The 16677-nt window shown below is 45.3% G+C and overlaps 1 protein-coding gene across 1 annotated transcript in view; it reads right to left on the reverse strand.

The window, feature by feature from the left end:
* The window catches only part of PRPF6 (pre-mRNA processing factor 6), an 845164-nt gene that overhangs the window by 412606 nt on the left and 415881 nt on the right, over window positions 1-16677 (reverse strand). The window contains exon 13 of the mRNA XM_069650843.1: window positions 7969-8090. Coding sequence (XP_069506944.1) covers window positions 7969-8090 — 122 coding nt within the window. The remainder of the gene's footprint in view (window positions 1-7968; window positions 8091-16677) is intronic.

Raw genomic sequence — 16677 nt, forward strand, 5'->3', positions numbered from 1 at the left:
CCAGGGTGTCTGGCAGAGGTAGGATGCGAGGGAGGTGCCCGAAACTCCCTGTGCTTAGTCTTCTAGGAGACAGGAATGCACTCTTAGGTGATTGGCTGGCTGGCTGTCTGGCAAGGACAACCACCCTTCTGGGTGACTGACAGCTAGGTTGGAATAAATGGCAGAAACCTGAATAAAAGGCAAGGCTTTTGGCTTGGAAGGCAGAGTCCACCACTGGACGAAGGAACTGAATAAGAACTTGAAGAGGACGCCCGCTGTAACTCCTAGAGCATTGATTTGCTCTGTGAAGTCCTGCTGCTGCCCTGAAACTCCAAATTCTTATCGACAGAGAAGCCCCTGCAAGGACGACTTCTCCCCTTGCGTTGGTGGGACCAATCAACTCCAAAGTAAGCCACTTGGACATCTTCTCGAAGCTGGCTGACTTGCCACACAGATGCTGCTGGAAACCAAATAAGCCAGGGAGAGGAACACCAGATTGTGTGTGTTGCTTTTAAGTTGGCCCAGAGCTCCAGGAAGATCCTCTGGACTCCCAGGAAGCAGCACTGACCGAGCCTGAGCCCCCTCAACAGACTGCGGGACCCCAGAAGCAAGGAAAGTCCATCTTGACAGCCAGAAATTGTAGTGTTGCTATTTGCAGTAGTCACGAGGAGCTGAAACACCAAAGTGCCACTTGTTTGAAGATTGCCGGTTGCGGGCGGTGACCGCCCCGTAGCAGTGCAGGAGCCCCCAGAAGTCCTCCCTCTTGTCCCCACAACTAAGGCCCAGGAACAGTGAGATCTGCAGATCTGCACAGGAACAGAAGTAATCTGCTGCACTTTTTCTTCAATCCAAAGGTACTGTTAAGTCAGAGAACTTACTGCTTATTGTAGAGTTGCTTGAATCTTCTACTACTCCCAAGGCTAAACAGCTTGTGCCCCTACAGTGATTCTTCTTTTCTTCAAAGACTTCTAAAACATTGTGCAAAGACTTTTCTACTTACCTACCAGAAGTGCTTCAGCTCATACAGACTTTTGTCCATTGACTTTGGCTTAACCTGTTATACTGAATGACTCCGCTTAGGGGATCCAAAAGAATGCCTACTCAAGAATATTTGTGATCTCGTTTGTTCTAATAATCCTTTCCTTTGACCAATTCCTAAGAATCTTCTAAATGCAACAGTAAGATATTAATGTACCCAGCACCTTAGCTATTGAAGTCACCTGAGGGTATAGGTTGTGACTGTGGGACATCCAAAAAGGGTGTTTACTGATTTATAAACTAAGTGTGTCGTTTTGGAGTGTATTTGTGTGTTACTTTTATATTGCTCCCTTCTGAAGAAGGATTATTATAACTGACTGATAAAGACATTAATAATTGTTTATTCAAGAAACCTTGTGTGTAAGTGTTTATTTGAAAACGTGTCACTGTGAATCTCTGTGAATCTCTGTGCAACTCCCCTACAGCTCACACTGAACCTTCTTGAAATCAGCCTGGCTGTTCAAAACGCTACCAACCTGGACCTGGTTTGCCCGCTGAAGCCCTGCTGCAGTGCTGAAACGCCAAGTTCGCATCAACAGAGAAGCCCCTGCAAGAACGACCAATCAACTCCAAGGTAAGCCACATGGACATCCATCTCGGAGCTGGTTGAATTTCCACAGAGTTGCTGCTGGAAACCGTATAGCCAGGGAGAGAAACACTAGATTGTGTGTTTTGCTTTTAAGCTGCCCTAGAGCTTTTGGAAGAGCCTCCGGACTCCCAGAAAGCAGGACTGACTGAGCCCGGGCCCCCTCAACAGAGTGTGGGACCCCAGAAGCAAGGAATGTCCATCTCGACAGCCAGGAACCGCAGTGTTACTATTTGCGGTAGACGCAAGGAGCTGAAACACTGAACAGCCACTGAAAGTGAAGTTTGCCGGTTGTGAGTTTTGATCGTCCCAGTGCATTGCAGGAGTCCCCAGACGTCCTCCCTCTTGTCCCCGCGACTGAGGCCCAAGAACAGTGAGACCTGCAGAGCTGCACAGGAACAGAAGTCATCAGCTGCATCTTTTCTTAATTTCTAAGGTACTTTAAAAAGTCTGAGAGAATTTACCTCTTACTGTAGAGTGCTTGCCACTTCTGCAACTCACAGGTCTAATCAGCTGGTGGCCCTACATTTGATTCTTCTTTTCATCAAAGATTTCTAAAACATTGTGCAAAACTTTTCCATTTACTTACCAGAAGTGCTTCATCCTATACAAGACTTTTGCCCATTGACTTTGGCTAAGCCTATTGAACTGAATGATTCTTCTAGGAAAATCTAAGTATTTGCATGCTTAGGAATACGTGTGGTCTCTTGTGTTCTAATAACCTTTGCCTTTGACCAACTTTTAAGAGTATTCTAAATGCCAACAGTAAGATATTAATGTCCCCAGCATCCTAGTTATTGAAGTCACCTGTGAGTGCAGGTTGTGTCTGTGGGCCATCCCAAAAGGGTCTTTACTGATTTAGAAACTCAGAGTGTACAGTATTGAAGTGTATTTATGTGTTACTATTCTATTGCTCCCTTCTGAAGAAGGCTTTATAACTGACTGATACATTAATAATTGTTTATGAAAGAAACCTTGAGTGTAAGAGTTTATTTGAACACTTGTAACTGTGAATCTTTGTGTAACTCCACTACAGCTCACATTTTCCCCTGGCTGCTCAACACGCTACCAAAACTGTGTAGTACAAGCTTATACCAAAGGTTGGGTTGTCTATACCTGTAGTCTGAGTTTTGTGTAGTGGTCCCAGAGGGTACTGCATACACACTTTGCCTAACAAAGAGGATGGCACGGATGATAACAGAAGCTTCAGAAAACCTGAAAGCAGGTCATGTTCTGGTAGTATTGGCACAACCAGAAGGCCAACATGGTGGAGTTTACTCCAGACCAGATTGTATTGGTTATGGTACCTACAAGGCAGAGGGCCTTACAGGACAAGTGGATTGGACCCTTTAACATTGTAGGCAAGCTTGGAGAGGTCAACTATTTAGTGGACTTGGGCAACCCCAAGGGTCTTCCACACTAACCGTCTGAAGGCTTATGTTTCCAGACCAGAAATAAGAGCTTTGCTCTTAGCCGCTGATCAAGAGGTGGAGGATAGTGAGCCTCTCCCTGATATCCTCAGGGGACAACCTTCAGCTGAGACAATTGAAGGAGTGAAATTCTTCAGATTTGACTCTGCAATAACAGGAGTCGTGCAAGGCTCTGTTGAATCAGTTTGTTTCCCTGTTTTCACCGACACCAGACTTGACCCCTTGGGGCCAGCATTATATTCTCACTGGTGACAGTCTCCCTGTCAAAAGCAGGGGTTACACAATGTCAGAACTCCTATAAAGGAAGAGGCAAGACGATGCTTGATCTTGGGATTATTGAGCCAACTACAAGTCCATGGGCTAGTCCAGTTGTACTAGTGCCAAAAGCAGGAACCAAAGAGTTGAGATTATGTGTTGACTATAGAGCTCTTAATGCAGTTAACACGACTGATGCGTATCCTTTAACCAGGACAGATGAGATGGTGGACATAGTTGGTTCAGCCAAGTTCCTCAGTACATTTGACCTGACCTCAGGCTATTGGCAAATAGCTCTGACAGACCATGCCAAGGAGAAAACTGCATTCTCCACCGCAGGAGTCGTACAGCAGTTTAAGGTTATGCCTTTTGGACTTAAATATGCACCTACTACATTCCAGAGGATGGTGAATCAAGTTCTGAATGGGTTTGAGGACTTCTGCATGGCATACTTGGATGACATTGCAGTGTTCAGCCCCACTTGGGAAGAGCATGTTCACCACCTAGGATATGTTTTGCAGGCTCTGGAACAGGCCCATCTGACCATAAAGGCTTATGTCAAATTGGTCAGAGCCATGTGGTCCACCTTGGACATGAGGTAGGAGGAGGTGAAATAAGGCCATTGCCTAGCAAAGTACAAGCTGTACATGACTGGGCCACCCCTACTACCCAGACTCAAGTGAGAGCCTTTTTAAGTCTCACTGGGTATTACAGGAAATTCATAGAGAACTATCGGACCATAGCTTCTCGCTTAAATGTGATCTCCTCACCCAAATTCCCCAAGAAGGTCAGGTGGAATGAGGAGTGCACGAAGGCTTTTGAAAGACTGAAGAAAGCCTTTTGTCAAGCACCAGTCTTGACAGCTCCTGAATAAAACCAATCCCTCATTGTACAGACAGATGCTTCTAATACAGGAATAGGTGCAGTTTTGAGCCAACTGGATGAGAAAGACAGGGAACATCCGATCTGCTTCATCAGCAGGAAGCTGAAGGACCGTGAGACAAGGTGGGCAAACATAGAATGTGAATGTTTTGCCATTGTGTGGTCTCTGAAGTTTAAGCCATACTTGTATGGTTCTACTTTCATTATTCAGACAGACCACCAACCCTTGAGATGGTTAATGCAGATGAAGGGGGAGAATCCACAATTGTTGAGATGGTCAGCCTCCAAGGGCTTGATTTTACCATAGAACACAGGTCAGGGTGTAATCACCAAAATACTGATGGTCTCTCCAGAAAGTATGACCGACTGGAATAGGAGATTCATCCAGGAGTGGATTAATTCTTCCTGTCCCTTAGTCTCGGGGGAGGGGATAAGTGTTAGGGAGAGAATTCTCATTTCTGTGCTAATTATCTTCAACCTTCGAGACCCCCAGCTCGTTTGCTGGACTTTAGGACTTTTTTTAAATCTTAACCCTGGGGTGAGTGACACCTTTTTCTCACTCGTGTGCTTTGACCTGATTTGGATTATGTGTTTCCACTGTTTTTGGAGTCTGACAAACTCCATGGGCATCTGTTGTTTGTATGGTGACACAAAGCACATTCAGAGCAGTGTCAGAGAAATCCTTTTACATTTCTCACAAGGTTTAAATATCTTTTCTCTGGTGAACTACCGTTCCCAAGAATAGTACAGTGAAATTAACTTTAATAGCTTTTCTCTTTGTAGGTCCAGCACACCCATCTTATGTGGAGTGCTTGGTGCTATCTAATAGCCCCTTACCCTACATTCTCGTTACCCTCACTGTGTTAAATGGCTGGTAGCAGTGGTTTAATTTTTCTTACAATTGTGCTTTTCTACCGCAGGCTGAACCCTCAGCTGCAGTACAGCACCCATGGGTGACCATTTTGGTCAAAATGGCCCCCAACTTCTTTTTTCGCCATTTTCTGTTTGTGAGGTCTTTCTTGGAACTACAGATTCAAGCCCTTTGTCTTGCCTTTGGCGGGCTTCTGCCCTGAAGCCCGCCTCTGGCTCCAGTGTGTCTGGAAGGACAGGATGTGAGGGAGGGTCCTGAAACTCCCCAGTCCTTTATCTCTAGGAATGCCTGAATGCAACCAGCCCTGCTGGGCTGGCTGTCCTTTCAGGACAGCCACCCTGCTGTGTGATTGACAGTCTAGGGTGTGCATGAATGGGAGAAACCTGCTTAAAAGGCGAGTGTTTTGGGACTAGAGGCAGAGTCAAACACTGGGAGAAACACCTGACGAAGAAACCGTGAACGAAGATTGCTGCATCCATCGGGACCTTTTAAATTGCCTGGTGAAGCCCTGCTGCTGTGCTGAAACTCCTTTTTCAATTCGACAGAGAAGCTCCGGAAGGGACAACTACTCCCCATGGGTTAGTGGGACCAACGAACCCCGAGACTAATTCCACTGGACCATCTTCCTTGACTGGTTGTACTTTGTTGCTTTAAGAACCGAATGCCAGGTGTCGAGTAATTTGTAGTTGAGTGAAACCTCTGATGCAGTAATGAATCTGGTTAGAACCTCCAGGAGTCTCCCAAGGACCCTCCAGAAGCAGGACGACCAGAGTGCAGGATCCAAGGAGTGAAGGAAGCCCAACTGGTATCCAAGCTCCATGACAGTGCTGTTTGCTAAGTACTGCTTAACCGAAAAGAGTCCGTAGCTCCCCACGACTGAGGCTCAGGAACAAGGGTCTGCACTGCTGTAGCAAGACAGAATCCAGCTGGTCTACTCTTCTTCAAACCAGAGGTACTGTTTAGGTTTGGGGTACTTACCTCATTGCCGTTTTAGCTGTGCTTTTCTCAGTTGAGAATTGCATTGGCTTACCTTTAGAGTTGAGTCCAACTTTTTTTTTTAACACAGGCTCAACAGCTTGTGACCCTACAAGTGATTTTCAAACAAACTCTCTAACTTTGTGCAAGACTTTGATTCTAAAGTGCCTCAGCTCCATAGGGTGTTTCCAATTGCCTTTGGCTGTCTTGGCTCCCTGAAGACTCTTGTAGCCTATTGACTCGGATATTATTTGTCCCTCATGTGGTAACTTGTTTTATACTGTTACTGCTGGGAAAGGCTTGTCTAGATTTCATTGGAAGATTTAGTTGCCCCCACAATTACTGAGAACCTGTTAAACCTTTTCCTTCCCTAAACCTTTCCTTTCTGCAACCTCGGAATCCGCAGAGTTTAACTAGTGTGATGTATAAATGCCATTACTGTCCTTGTGAATGAAGTCTCCTCAGGATGTAGGAATTGTTTAAGAAGCATATCCAAAGATTATCCACCAACTTGTTCTGATTCCGAAAATTAATTTTAAAGTATATTTACATTGTTACATGATTTGCCTTTTTAAAGAACACTTATTTAAAAATTGATGTTAAATAAATATTTATAACTGAAACCTTGAGTGTAAATGTTACTTGGCTACTTGTATTCACAGATTTCATTTGTACAGCTCTACAGCTCACATTTACCCCTCTTGAGATAGGCTTGGCTGCTCACCGTCACACTACCAACTTGTGTATTACAGACCTATACCAAAATGTGGGTTAACTAATACCAAGCAGCTAAGTGTTGTGTAGTCTCGCAGTGTGACTACATCAATTCTTACCCAACAGTAGGTGAGATGTGATAACCCTCAATCCCAGAAGCAGTTATGGGATATTGCTCCCCTGTACCACTGACCAAGAAAATACCAAAAGATCTTACCAGTATAAGAACATCAGAAAGAGTGTGAAGAAGAGACAATGTAAGGGTAAAACAGGCGAGTCATGGCATCCCCCTTTCCTTATTGACTACCAACCTAACCCTCCCTTGGCCATTTTGGGCTATTGTAAAACATCTCAGCTCATTTTCACACATTCAACCTATGACAGTACTGGGACGAGGAAGAGGCAACTGGGAGTAGTGAACACTAGCAACTCATTGCGCCACTCTAGTACTGGAACGAAGAAGATGCCTGCAGAGTACTATGAAGGTAAGGCATGTCCCTATGATTAGTCCAAGACCAATTGAGAACTCGCACCTGCAACCTATGGTTTCGCGCCTTAATGTGAAAAGGCGCGAAAACGCAGCAAAAGCTCGAGAGCTACAGCAAGAGGACTCCCAACACTATAACGTGCGGTAAAAATCTGAGGATGGCTGCCGGAGGCGGGGCTTAGGGAGAGGGCAGTCATTGGCTGGGGGCAGTATGACCCAGAGACCGGTGATTGGTTACTACTAAGAAAGACAGATCAGAAACAAAACTGACACTGATTTTTTTCTATACCGAGGATTCCCGGCCTGACGACGGGGAATATTCATGAGCATGTGAATCCATGCCAGACCCCATGCTGGAGAAGGAAGCTAGGAGTTGGAAGAAGCTCAGAACGTTGTGCTGTTCACCATATTATTACTGACATCCATACACATGGTTTAGCTTTAATTGTGAGGGCAAAGATAGGTTTTGGACAAAGACAGACTTAAGATGAACTTTCTGATTCAAACTTTCCTTAGTTTCGTTCAGGTAGGGAAATTCCACCTTAGCATAGGGAAAGTTAGGCCTTCAACCATCCAGGCATTTCAGTTAATAAACCATTTTATTTTGAACTCCGAATCTGTTGTCTGTCTTCAAGGTGTGTATCTTTTTGTATTTTTAAGTCTGCTTCTATGTGGCTCTTACACAGCATCCTAAAGCCATGCATTGTGGTGCGATACCAAAAGAAAAATACACATCTTTCATCAGATATACCTGGTTCCATGGTTCTTCTCAAAGTACGCTGCTCTCAGCCAAACGCTCTTCTTGCTTGGGAAAACTTGGAGGGCATGGGCATAGATTGCTCGGGCACACTCAAGGGCACTGTGAGACACGCACTGAAAAATACAAAGGAGAGTAGGTAAATTATGGGAAAGGACAACGGAGACAACACTGTTGCTAGGGAGAGATTTCCACAGCCCTCTAGAGAGGGGTCTGAAAACATCTATCCCAAGCATGAAACATGGTTCCTACCTAAATAGACCAAACTCACTGCAACCACAGAGACTACTCTGCACATGAATACTGAAAAATATACATTGTACTTCCTAGTTACACTAAAGGCACCAGAAGTTTGAATAAGTACTTTTAGTTGCATGCACAACGCGCAGTAAACACATTGTATATAAAAACATGAAGGGGCTTTAGATCAGACCCTTTGCAATCCGATAAAACGAGACTTGTACCCGGTGGCAGACTCAGGTTGTTATAATACTAAGAGCTCGGGAGAAAAGGGATCCTTAGAAATAGGCAACACACATTACTTGGTTATGATAAGGCCTGTTGAGGCAGAATTAGGAACCCTTTCACTTTCTGGATGGTTGGATTTTTAGTCGGCCCTGTGGACAGATTCTGACAGGCCATCCCATTCTGATTAACAGGGTAAAACTCTTGTCTACGCTAGCAAAACTGTTTTTGGGTAGTTTGACTGAGCAGCAAGGCTTAGACTTAGGAGAGTGGAAGTGGTGAAGGTAAGTATTACACTAAAATATTCACTAGTATTACATGCACATTCACATTGTTGGTTCTCTGGCTAGAGAGCAACAACACTTCACTTTTGACACAGTTAAAACAATCTTAGCAACTGTAGTGTAGCAAAACAAGTGAAAAAAGAACAAGGTAAGAACCAGATTATAGAACTAATACATAGGAGAGAGAGGAGTTCAAAAGACCATACACAACTTTATAAAATAAGGCACTACAAATAGACAATTCCTTTCCAATCTAGGAAAGAGGGGGCTTAGTGCCTTCCTCGCAGCCGCCAACACCACTGAGTCTGGTGATGGTTGCGACCGTAGACACTTGGGTGCGGACTCCGGCACCCAATACTTTTTCTCTAGCCTGCCCCGCTTGGCCGGGACTGGATTCTTCTGCCTTCCTCCCAAACATCGTCCAGGAGGGGCACTGCCACAATGGTCCTTTTGGCCTTGCGCCTCTGGTAGAGGAAACCTTCCTTCTTGGTCTCCTCGGTTGTCAGCTGGTTGTCCGTTGGGGATGCCTTCTGCTGCATCGATCTGCCCGCTGTGACAATGTTGTCTGTCGTAGCTGTGTCTGTCCCAGTGTCTGGGCCCCTCGGGGGGGAAGGCACCTGGCGCAGGTTCGAGGCTGATGGGGAGGCGTCGGATGACATTTTATCTTTTTTGCTGAGGCTGAACCAGAGCTACCGGAGCCACCAGGGACTGTGGCATCCTTTTTTGGATTTCTGACACCAATGTGTGTAGGGTCGAAAGGATGTCCAGTGATATATCTCTTGGCGGAGTTGGAGCGGTAGGCCAAGTAGGCCCCACGCTGTTGCCACTGGCATTTCCACCGCTGTCGTCCCCCACTCCTCGTGGACCTTGTGCATGGACTACTGGTCCTCCTCGTCCGAGGAAGAAACATCCATGTCTTGGGGTACGGCAAGTGGCAGGCCTGAGGCCTCCTTGCCGCCCCCCCCCTTTTTGCCTCCTGAGTGGTCAGACCTGGGCTCAGCAATGGCATCCTCTTTTCCGGTGTCTTCTCCACCACCCCAGCCGAGGCCTCTCGCCTTGGGGGTAGAGATACCCTGGTAACAGTCGGGGCTACCTTCCCTGGGTCAGCCCCTTTGGCCTTTGTGAGAGCAGCCGCCACCATCTCGATGATTGTTCTTGTGCTGCTTGGACCTTCTTGGGCAGGCCGGCCGCCTTTTCTTCCACCCTAAGCTTCTTGGAGCCAGAGGCCTTGGCGCTGAGCCATGCCACCAGTCTACTGTGACAATCCTTCATCGATTGTCTTCAAGAAACAGCAGGCAGATTTCGCAATCTCCTTTTCTTGATCCGGGTGAAGACAGTAGAGGAACCGAAGGAGTTTGTCCTCCACAAACATGTTCTGCAGTCCGCATCTGGAGCAGAGCTTGAAAAGGGAGCTTCCTGCTTTCTTCACTTCCGACATGGTGGAGTAGGCCTGATGGCCTTCTTTAAACTTTGACGCAACTCAACGATCCTTGCCCTTGTGGGGCACTGAAATTCACCGACAAACGGATCCCTGATCGCCAGCCAATGGGGAGAAGAGCACACACACTCTGACAAAAATAGGACTTTTCTCGAAAAAGCGCGAACATCCGTAGAATAGCTCACTGAGCAAAACTCAAGGACTCCCAATACTTGAACGTGCAGTAAAAGTCTGAAGATGGCTGCCACCAATCATTCAAGTAAACATGTCATTGTAACAGAAATGTTTCAGGTAAGTGATCAAGGGGATGCATTGTATCACCCCAGCACTCAACATACAGTGGGGTGTGCTGGCCCACTTTATAAAATGTAAAGGGAATGAAAATCCCTCTTTACCCCTTGGAAGTTCACCCAAGAACATTAAAGAGAAATTGACAGGCAAGCCCAAAGGGGCAACAGAGCCTAAGCCCAAAAGTTATAGGAAACTATAACATACACTATGGAGAGACATAAAAAGGTCACAGATAAAAATAGTAAAAGACTAGGTGAGAGGGGGGGAAAAGATTACCGGACACCTAAGGATAAGGGAAAATAATCACCAAGTCCAAGCAAAATGTTTTGGGATTGACACAGGTCAGGAAGATTTATCACAAATATGAAAATCTTACAAAACAGTGGTCAACTCCCCTTTATGACTTGTGTTTTACTGATTGTAGCAAAGAACATCTTCCATTAAGCGCTCAGAGTACACTTGGTCCCCTTCTCTATGTTCCAAGTAACAATTTTGCTACTTTCCAGGAATCTTCTGAAAAGGTTGGTGGAAGTCGTTCCTTTTCAAACAATTTCTTGGATGCATTGTCGCAGTCTGCTTTCACAGCCGTGATAATGCACCAAATGGGATAATAAACTGGCAATGGCAGGCTTCTTGCAAGAAGCTGGCAAGGGATCTCCTTTGTGTGTGTGTGTGCTGGTAGGATGTGAGGCAGGAGCAGTCTTCCCCCAAACTACATTTCTCCAGGGTCTTAGATATTACTGGCCAGATTCTGGGAGACTGGCTGTTCACTACTGAAGGTCTCCCTTGGCTTCCTCTAGGGTTGGATGCTTCCTTGTTCGCACCAACGGGGTAGAACAAGTACTTACCTGGCTTTAATCCATAACCGCGACTTTCTATGGTGAAACGTTCTACAAAAGTTTGAACAACTCTAAAGTGAACAAAATGGGTACTTATTTGGCTTTCAGCACTTGTTATGGGTCTCCACTGTGTCCGTGGAGTTTCTCACCAAAGACTGGCGCTTTAGCATTTACCCCTGATTCATTAAAGAATGTAATATAATAAACCAATGGACTGGACTCTTGGCTATTGAAATGTATTAGGTAAATCTCTAACGTTTGTTAAATTGTATTAATCCCTTCCTGAGTAGTGTACTGAGACCCTGTCGGTATGGTATTACGAGTTACTGAACAATTTAACCCTTGATGACTTTTGGTGCATTGTTCATAATTGTTAACCATTTCCCTCCCTCTAGTTACTACACACAGAGCATGTCTACAAGTTGTTTCACTATTGTACAATGAACTAGGAGGTGGTGGGAATTACTTTGACGGTTCATGTATTGGTACTTTGGGTCCCGGATGAGACTAAAGTAAATTATGCATTCAATTAACTACCAGGTACAGGTCATGGAATGGATCTAGCTTAAGAGCAGGAAGGGTCTGACCAAAGGCCCATTACTATTTTGATATATACTGCTCTATTCTATTATAACTAAAGTACTTATTTGAAATGTGTGTGTGCTATGTGTAACCCTATGACAAAGAGTCAATATTTTCAGTATATCTGTGTAGTATATTCTCTTGGCCCCCCGTCTGTTGAGCTGGATTTTCACAATCAGCCCTGTGAACAGATGAGTGGCCACCCTATTCTGGTAAATAGGGAAATGCACTAATGTCTAGCCAAACAATCACGGTAGTGTGACTGAGCAGCAAATCTTAGAAAAGTGTGACAGTGGTGAAGATTTGGGTACGCTAACAAAGAGCAATCCTAACGCAATTATGGCAGAATTTATAAAAATACAATTATTTAGGCCTTGAACAACTATCAATTAAAAACCGCAGATAAGTAAATTACTAAACATTCACTACCATTAAATACTCATTCACTTTTGGGGGTCCTCTAGCTACAGAGCACTAGCACTTTACTTTTAAATACAATTAGATCAGTAATAGAACAATGTAGTGTAGCAAAGTAAATGAAGAAATAAAAAGGTATGCGTTAAAAGTTACATCTTTAAGCAACTTTTCCTCGATATTCTATGGACCACCAAACCTTCACAGCCGAGTCATTCAGATGGTCAGTACTGGGAAACTGTTTCTGTTTTTCTTTGTACATGTTATCCGTTTAGGGTAACTTTTTCATATTGCACACAGTGCCTTACTGTGCAGTGCAATGGGGATACTTTTGAATCACCCTAGAAAAACACTCAAAAGGATTTTTTAGTTACTTTTAAAATGTGCCTAAAGACAAAAATGTGCCTAAAGACAAACTGGTGGAAGCAGTTCAATTTTTCCTATTTTTACTATATTTCTAGTTGGCCTTCTAACATTTACCACGTTTGTTTGTTTGTTTATTTATTTGTATAGCGCACCTGACCCAGAGGTATATGGGCGCTTGAGCATCAAGTTACAGGCATAGGTAGGAACATTTGTACAATTGTGCAATGTAAGTATAGTTACAACATCGGTTATGACAGCAGTTATAGTAGAATGAGTGACATACATACATACATACGGTGCTAGTTAATTGTTAAGTAACCAGGTGATGATCTTAGTTCTGAAAGGTTGAAATGTAGGGGTAGATTTGATGTCCGATGGGATAGTGTTCCATAATTGTGAAAAGCGGCTTGTGTCCAAACATGACTGTGCAACGAGATGTTTCACTTGTTCTTTGGCCATTTTGTTCATGATGTCTGGTAAAAACTCTTGCTGCAGTCCGGGGGAACCCTGTTTGGCTACTGATCTCTGAAGAACCTAGTTGGTGCTTCGACCCTTAGGAATGGTGGGAACAACCAATATCAACATCTTCTCGTGGCCCTGCAAGTTGGAGTTTTCGGAAGTGTCCCTGTGCCATCCAGTGGGCTGACCAACTCCAGTTTGGGCTACTGCGGTAGAAGCGTTGCCGTTCTGCATTTTGACTCAGAACTTCAGGGGTCTTCAGCTTGTCCTGCAAGTAGCCTTCCTGTGAGATTTCAGCATCGCAACATCCACAGGCCCTCAAATAGAAGACTTTCTTTGACCACGACAACTGTGACGCCTGCTGTCACAGTGCATTGGTGGCAATCGTTGGAACGGGCCTTCCCACATCTGGTCAATAGTCCTGAAGAGTCCTGCACCGGTGCCCACTGCATTCCTCCCCTGGACAGGATTTCACACTGCTTCTGGACCCAACTGGAACTTCGCTTGCACCCGCAGCTGAAGGCTATCTTCGACGAGAATGGCAGGAAAACCTACCTGCTGTGACCCCCCCCCCCTCAATGGCCTGGGGAAAAATTGGAGTACAGGTGGTGAGTAATAACGATACTTGCCGGTGCCCCTTTCTCCACACTTTAAAAGTTTGTGGAGAACTTTGATTTATTTGACAATTCTTGGCTTTGGCAACACTTGTTCCAAAAGCCATCCAAAAGATAGAAAAGTGTTTTACTCACCAGTCAACTCCTTGGACAGTCTTCCCAACCACAGGAACATTTCCCCAACTCCCCCCCATTCCCTCAACTCCTAAAACTATTTGAGAACTTTGAACTTCTTGGCACAATCGACTTGGCGTTGGAATTTACAAGTTAGGGTTCCTATTCCTTTGCACTGTTGCTGCAATTGTACTTACTTACCCCTCCCATTCAGGTATTGGAGTGGTGAAAAGTATACTTTGAATCAGCTAACTGACTGTGTATCTGTGTTATATTAGCAGTATTGTGTGATAGTATTACCTGCTCTGTTCATTTGTATAGTGTGTTCTTTGGCCAATAATAAATATAGTACTCTTATACTTTCCTGATTAAGTGTACTCCTTGATTGCTTCAATTTGTGGACTAATTGTGGAACCCTGACCCCACTCAACTCTCCTGAGACTTAGCCTGGACCACTCTCCGTGCTACCTTGATTGGTTTGGCTGAACTCCCAGGGGTTTCCCCTGTTCACTGTAACTAGGGTGGCCTGCTAAACTCTGTCCAACAGGCCAGAGTGTAGAAATCCATCTTAACAGCAAGTAATAACCCAATTACAAATGTAATATGCAAGAAGAAAGCAGTTAAAATACCATAGACAACTCTTCGACCATGAGGTTCTACACTTAAAAGTCCTTCCCATGCAAGAGGAGGTAAGAGACTAGTGCCCTTAGTGTCACAACCCCCCAATAGAGCCCTTTGCAGGAGGCTGGGAATCTTGAAAGTAGTCTGACCAAGCGCTGGCAAAGCCAACAGGCAGATTGTAAGTATTTTAAAGTTGAGGAACAGAAATAGACGTTAAGGTCCAATCAGACAATTTACCAATCAAACCACCTTAGGGGAAACCCAAGGGAGGATCCTTGACAAGAACTCCACTGATCACAGTCAGTCAAAAGAGAGGTAGGAAGAGCAAGGCCTGGTAAACCCCATGGAGGTTGGGAGGTAGACACCGGTGAACTCACTCCCAGTACTCCAATTCACTCAGAGACTGTAAAGACTGGAGGGGGTGTCTGTACTCCCGCTCTCTATTTGGTAGAGGAGAGTCACAGAGGACCCCAGCCAGGATTCTCGATTTGGTAAACGTGGGTGAGCAATCAAGGCCTAGCTTCTCAGGAGGTGATTCAGGCTGGTTTTAAGTTCAGTGTAGTCCCTAAGTACCCACAAAGGAATGTCCACACACTGTATTAGTGAAAACACAGTCTTTATATAATTTGGGTTCAAGGTTATATACACAATCACAATAACTCACTTTGTGCTCATTTAATCTACAATAACAAATATATACAGTTCTAAGTGTTACCACAATTATTATCAGATTTCAGTGCATCAACTGTACTCTGGTCAAATGTCACACAAATCAATTAATAAAGGTAACCAACAATAGACATAGGAGGAAAAGCAGTTGGTTCGAACAATTGGCAGACTAGTACTTTAGCTGCTAAGTCACAACTCTGTATAAGAACCTCCCTCTCATCCCCCCCCAACCTGGGCAACCTGTAAAGTAAAAGATATTCTACAAGCCCAGTCCATATATTGTTCAATAAGCCTCATTTCCTTCTAAAATGTTTCTACCACCCCAATGTACCTGGAATAGCAGAGTTCCTCGAGGAGGCGTAGATGGATCCTTCTTGAGTGACTCCCTTTAAGGCAGGAGCCACGGATCGTCTATGGGCCTCGAAGAAGGTGAACTTGGCGTTGATGATCCTCGATGGAAAGTTCGATGTGTGCCGTCAACAATCGCTGCCTTAATGCCATTAAGACAGATTCTCCTCATTGGCACACCTGCACCCTCCTTTCCTGTCAATCTCTGGTCAGCCTCCCTTGGCCCTCTTCCTGCTCCCACCTATGAGGCTAAGAACCTCGGGGTCATCTTAGACTCCACACTCTCCTTTTGTCCTCACATCTCTGATGTCTCAGAGAAGTCACACTACCAACTGCACCTCCTCAGAGGTATTCATCCTTTCCTCTCCTTCCCCCAGAAGCTTACTGTCTCAAGAGCTCTGGTTCTCTCTAGGCTGAACTACTGCAACAGCCTCTTTCTAAATCTGCCTGCCTCTCCTCTCCGCCCTCTGCAACTCATCCAGAACAGGACTGCGAGACTTGCCCTTGGCCTCAAGCCCAGGGATCGTATCACTCCAGGACTGAAATCTCTGCACTGGCTCCCAGTGGCTGTGAGGATTAAGTTCAAACCCTCTGCATTATCCACAAGGCCTTCTGGGGTCTGGGGCCCCAATACCTTCAACTCTCGCTTCCTAAATATCTTCCCTCTCGAGCTCTTCGCTCATCCACCTCCAGCTCCCTTAGGGTCAGTCGCTTCTCCAAGCAACAACTTGGTGGTAGATCTCTTTCTTCGGCTGGGGCCTCCCTCTGGAACAGCCTCCCTGCCTCCCTGAAACTTGAGGAGAACCATCTCTGGTTACGGAAGCACCTCAAAAACTTTCTCTTTGCTTCTGCCTTTTCTCCTCCTCTCCCCTGCTGACCTCCTGGCTGATTCTGAATCTTCACTGATTACCTGGACACCCTCTGTTCTCGGGCCCAGGTCCCTCCCCCTCCAGTCACTCCCACCTGCACTGCCTGCCTCGCAACCCCCGCACTTGGGGACTGATTCTGTATGCCTACAGTCCCACTACCAGCACTTGACACCTGATATCTGCACACACCCGATATCTGCACACACCTTGCACTTGCCACCTGATGGTCGTTACTTACTTTAGTTATTATTCTATGCTCATGTACTGCACTGTCCGTCCACCTTTCCCCGCGCACTTTCCACTTCCCCTCTCCCATGCACTTGCGTGATC

This window comes from Ambystoma mexicanum, chromosome 3p, assembly GCF_040938575.1.
Source record: "Ambystoma mexicanum isolate Mex_15411 chromosome 3p, UKY_AmexF1_1, whole genome shotgun sequence".
Taxonomy (NCBI): Eukaryota; Metazoa; Chordata; class Amphibia; order Caudata; family Ambystomatidae; genus Ambystoma; species Ambystoma mexicanum.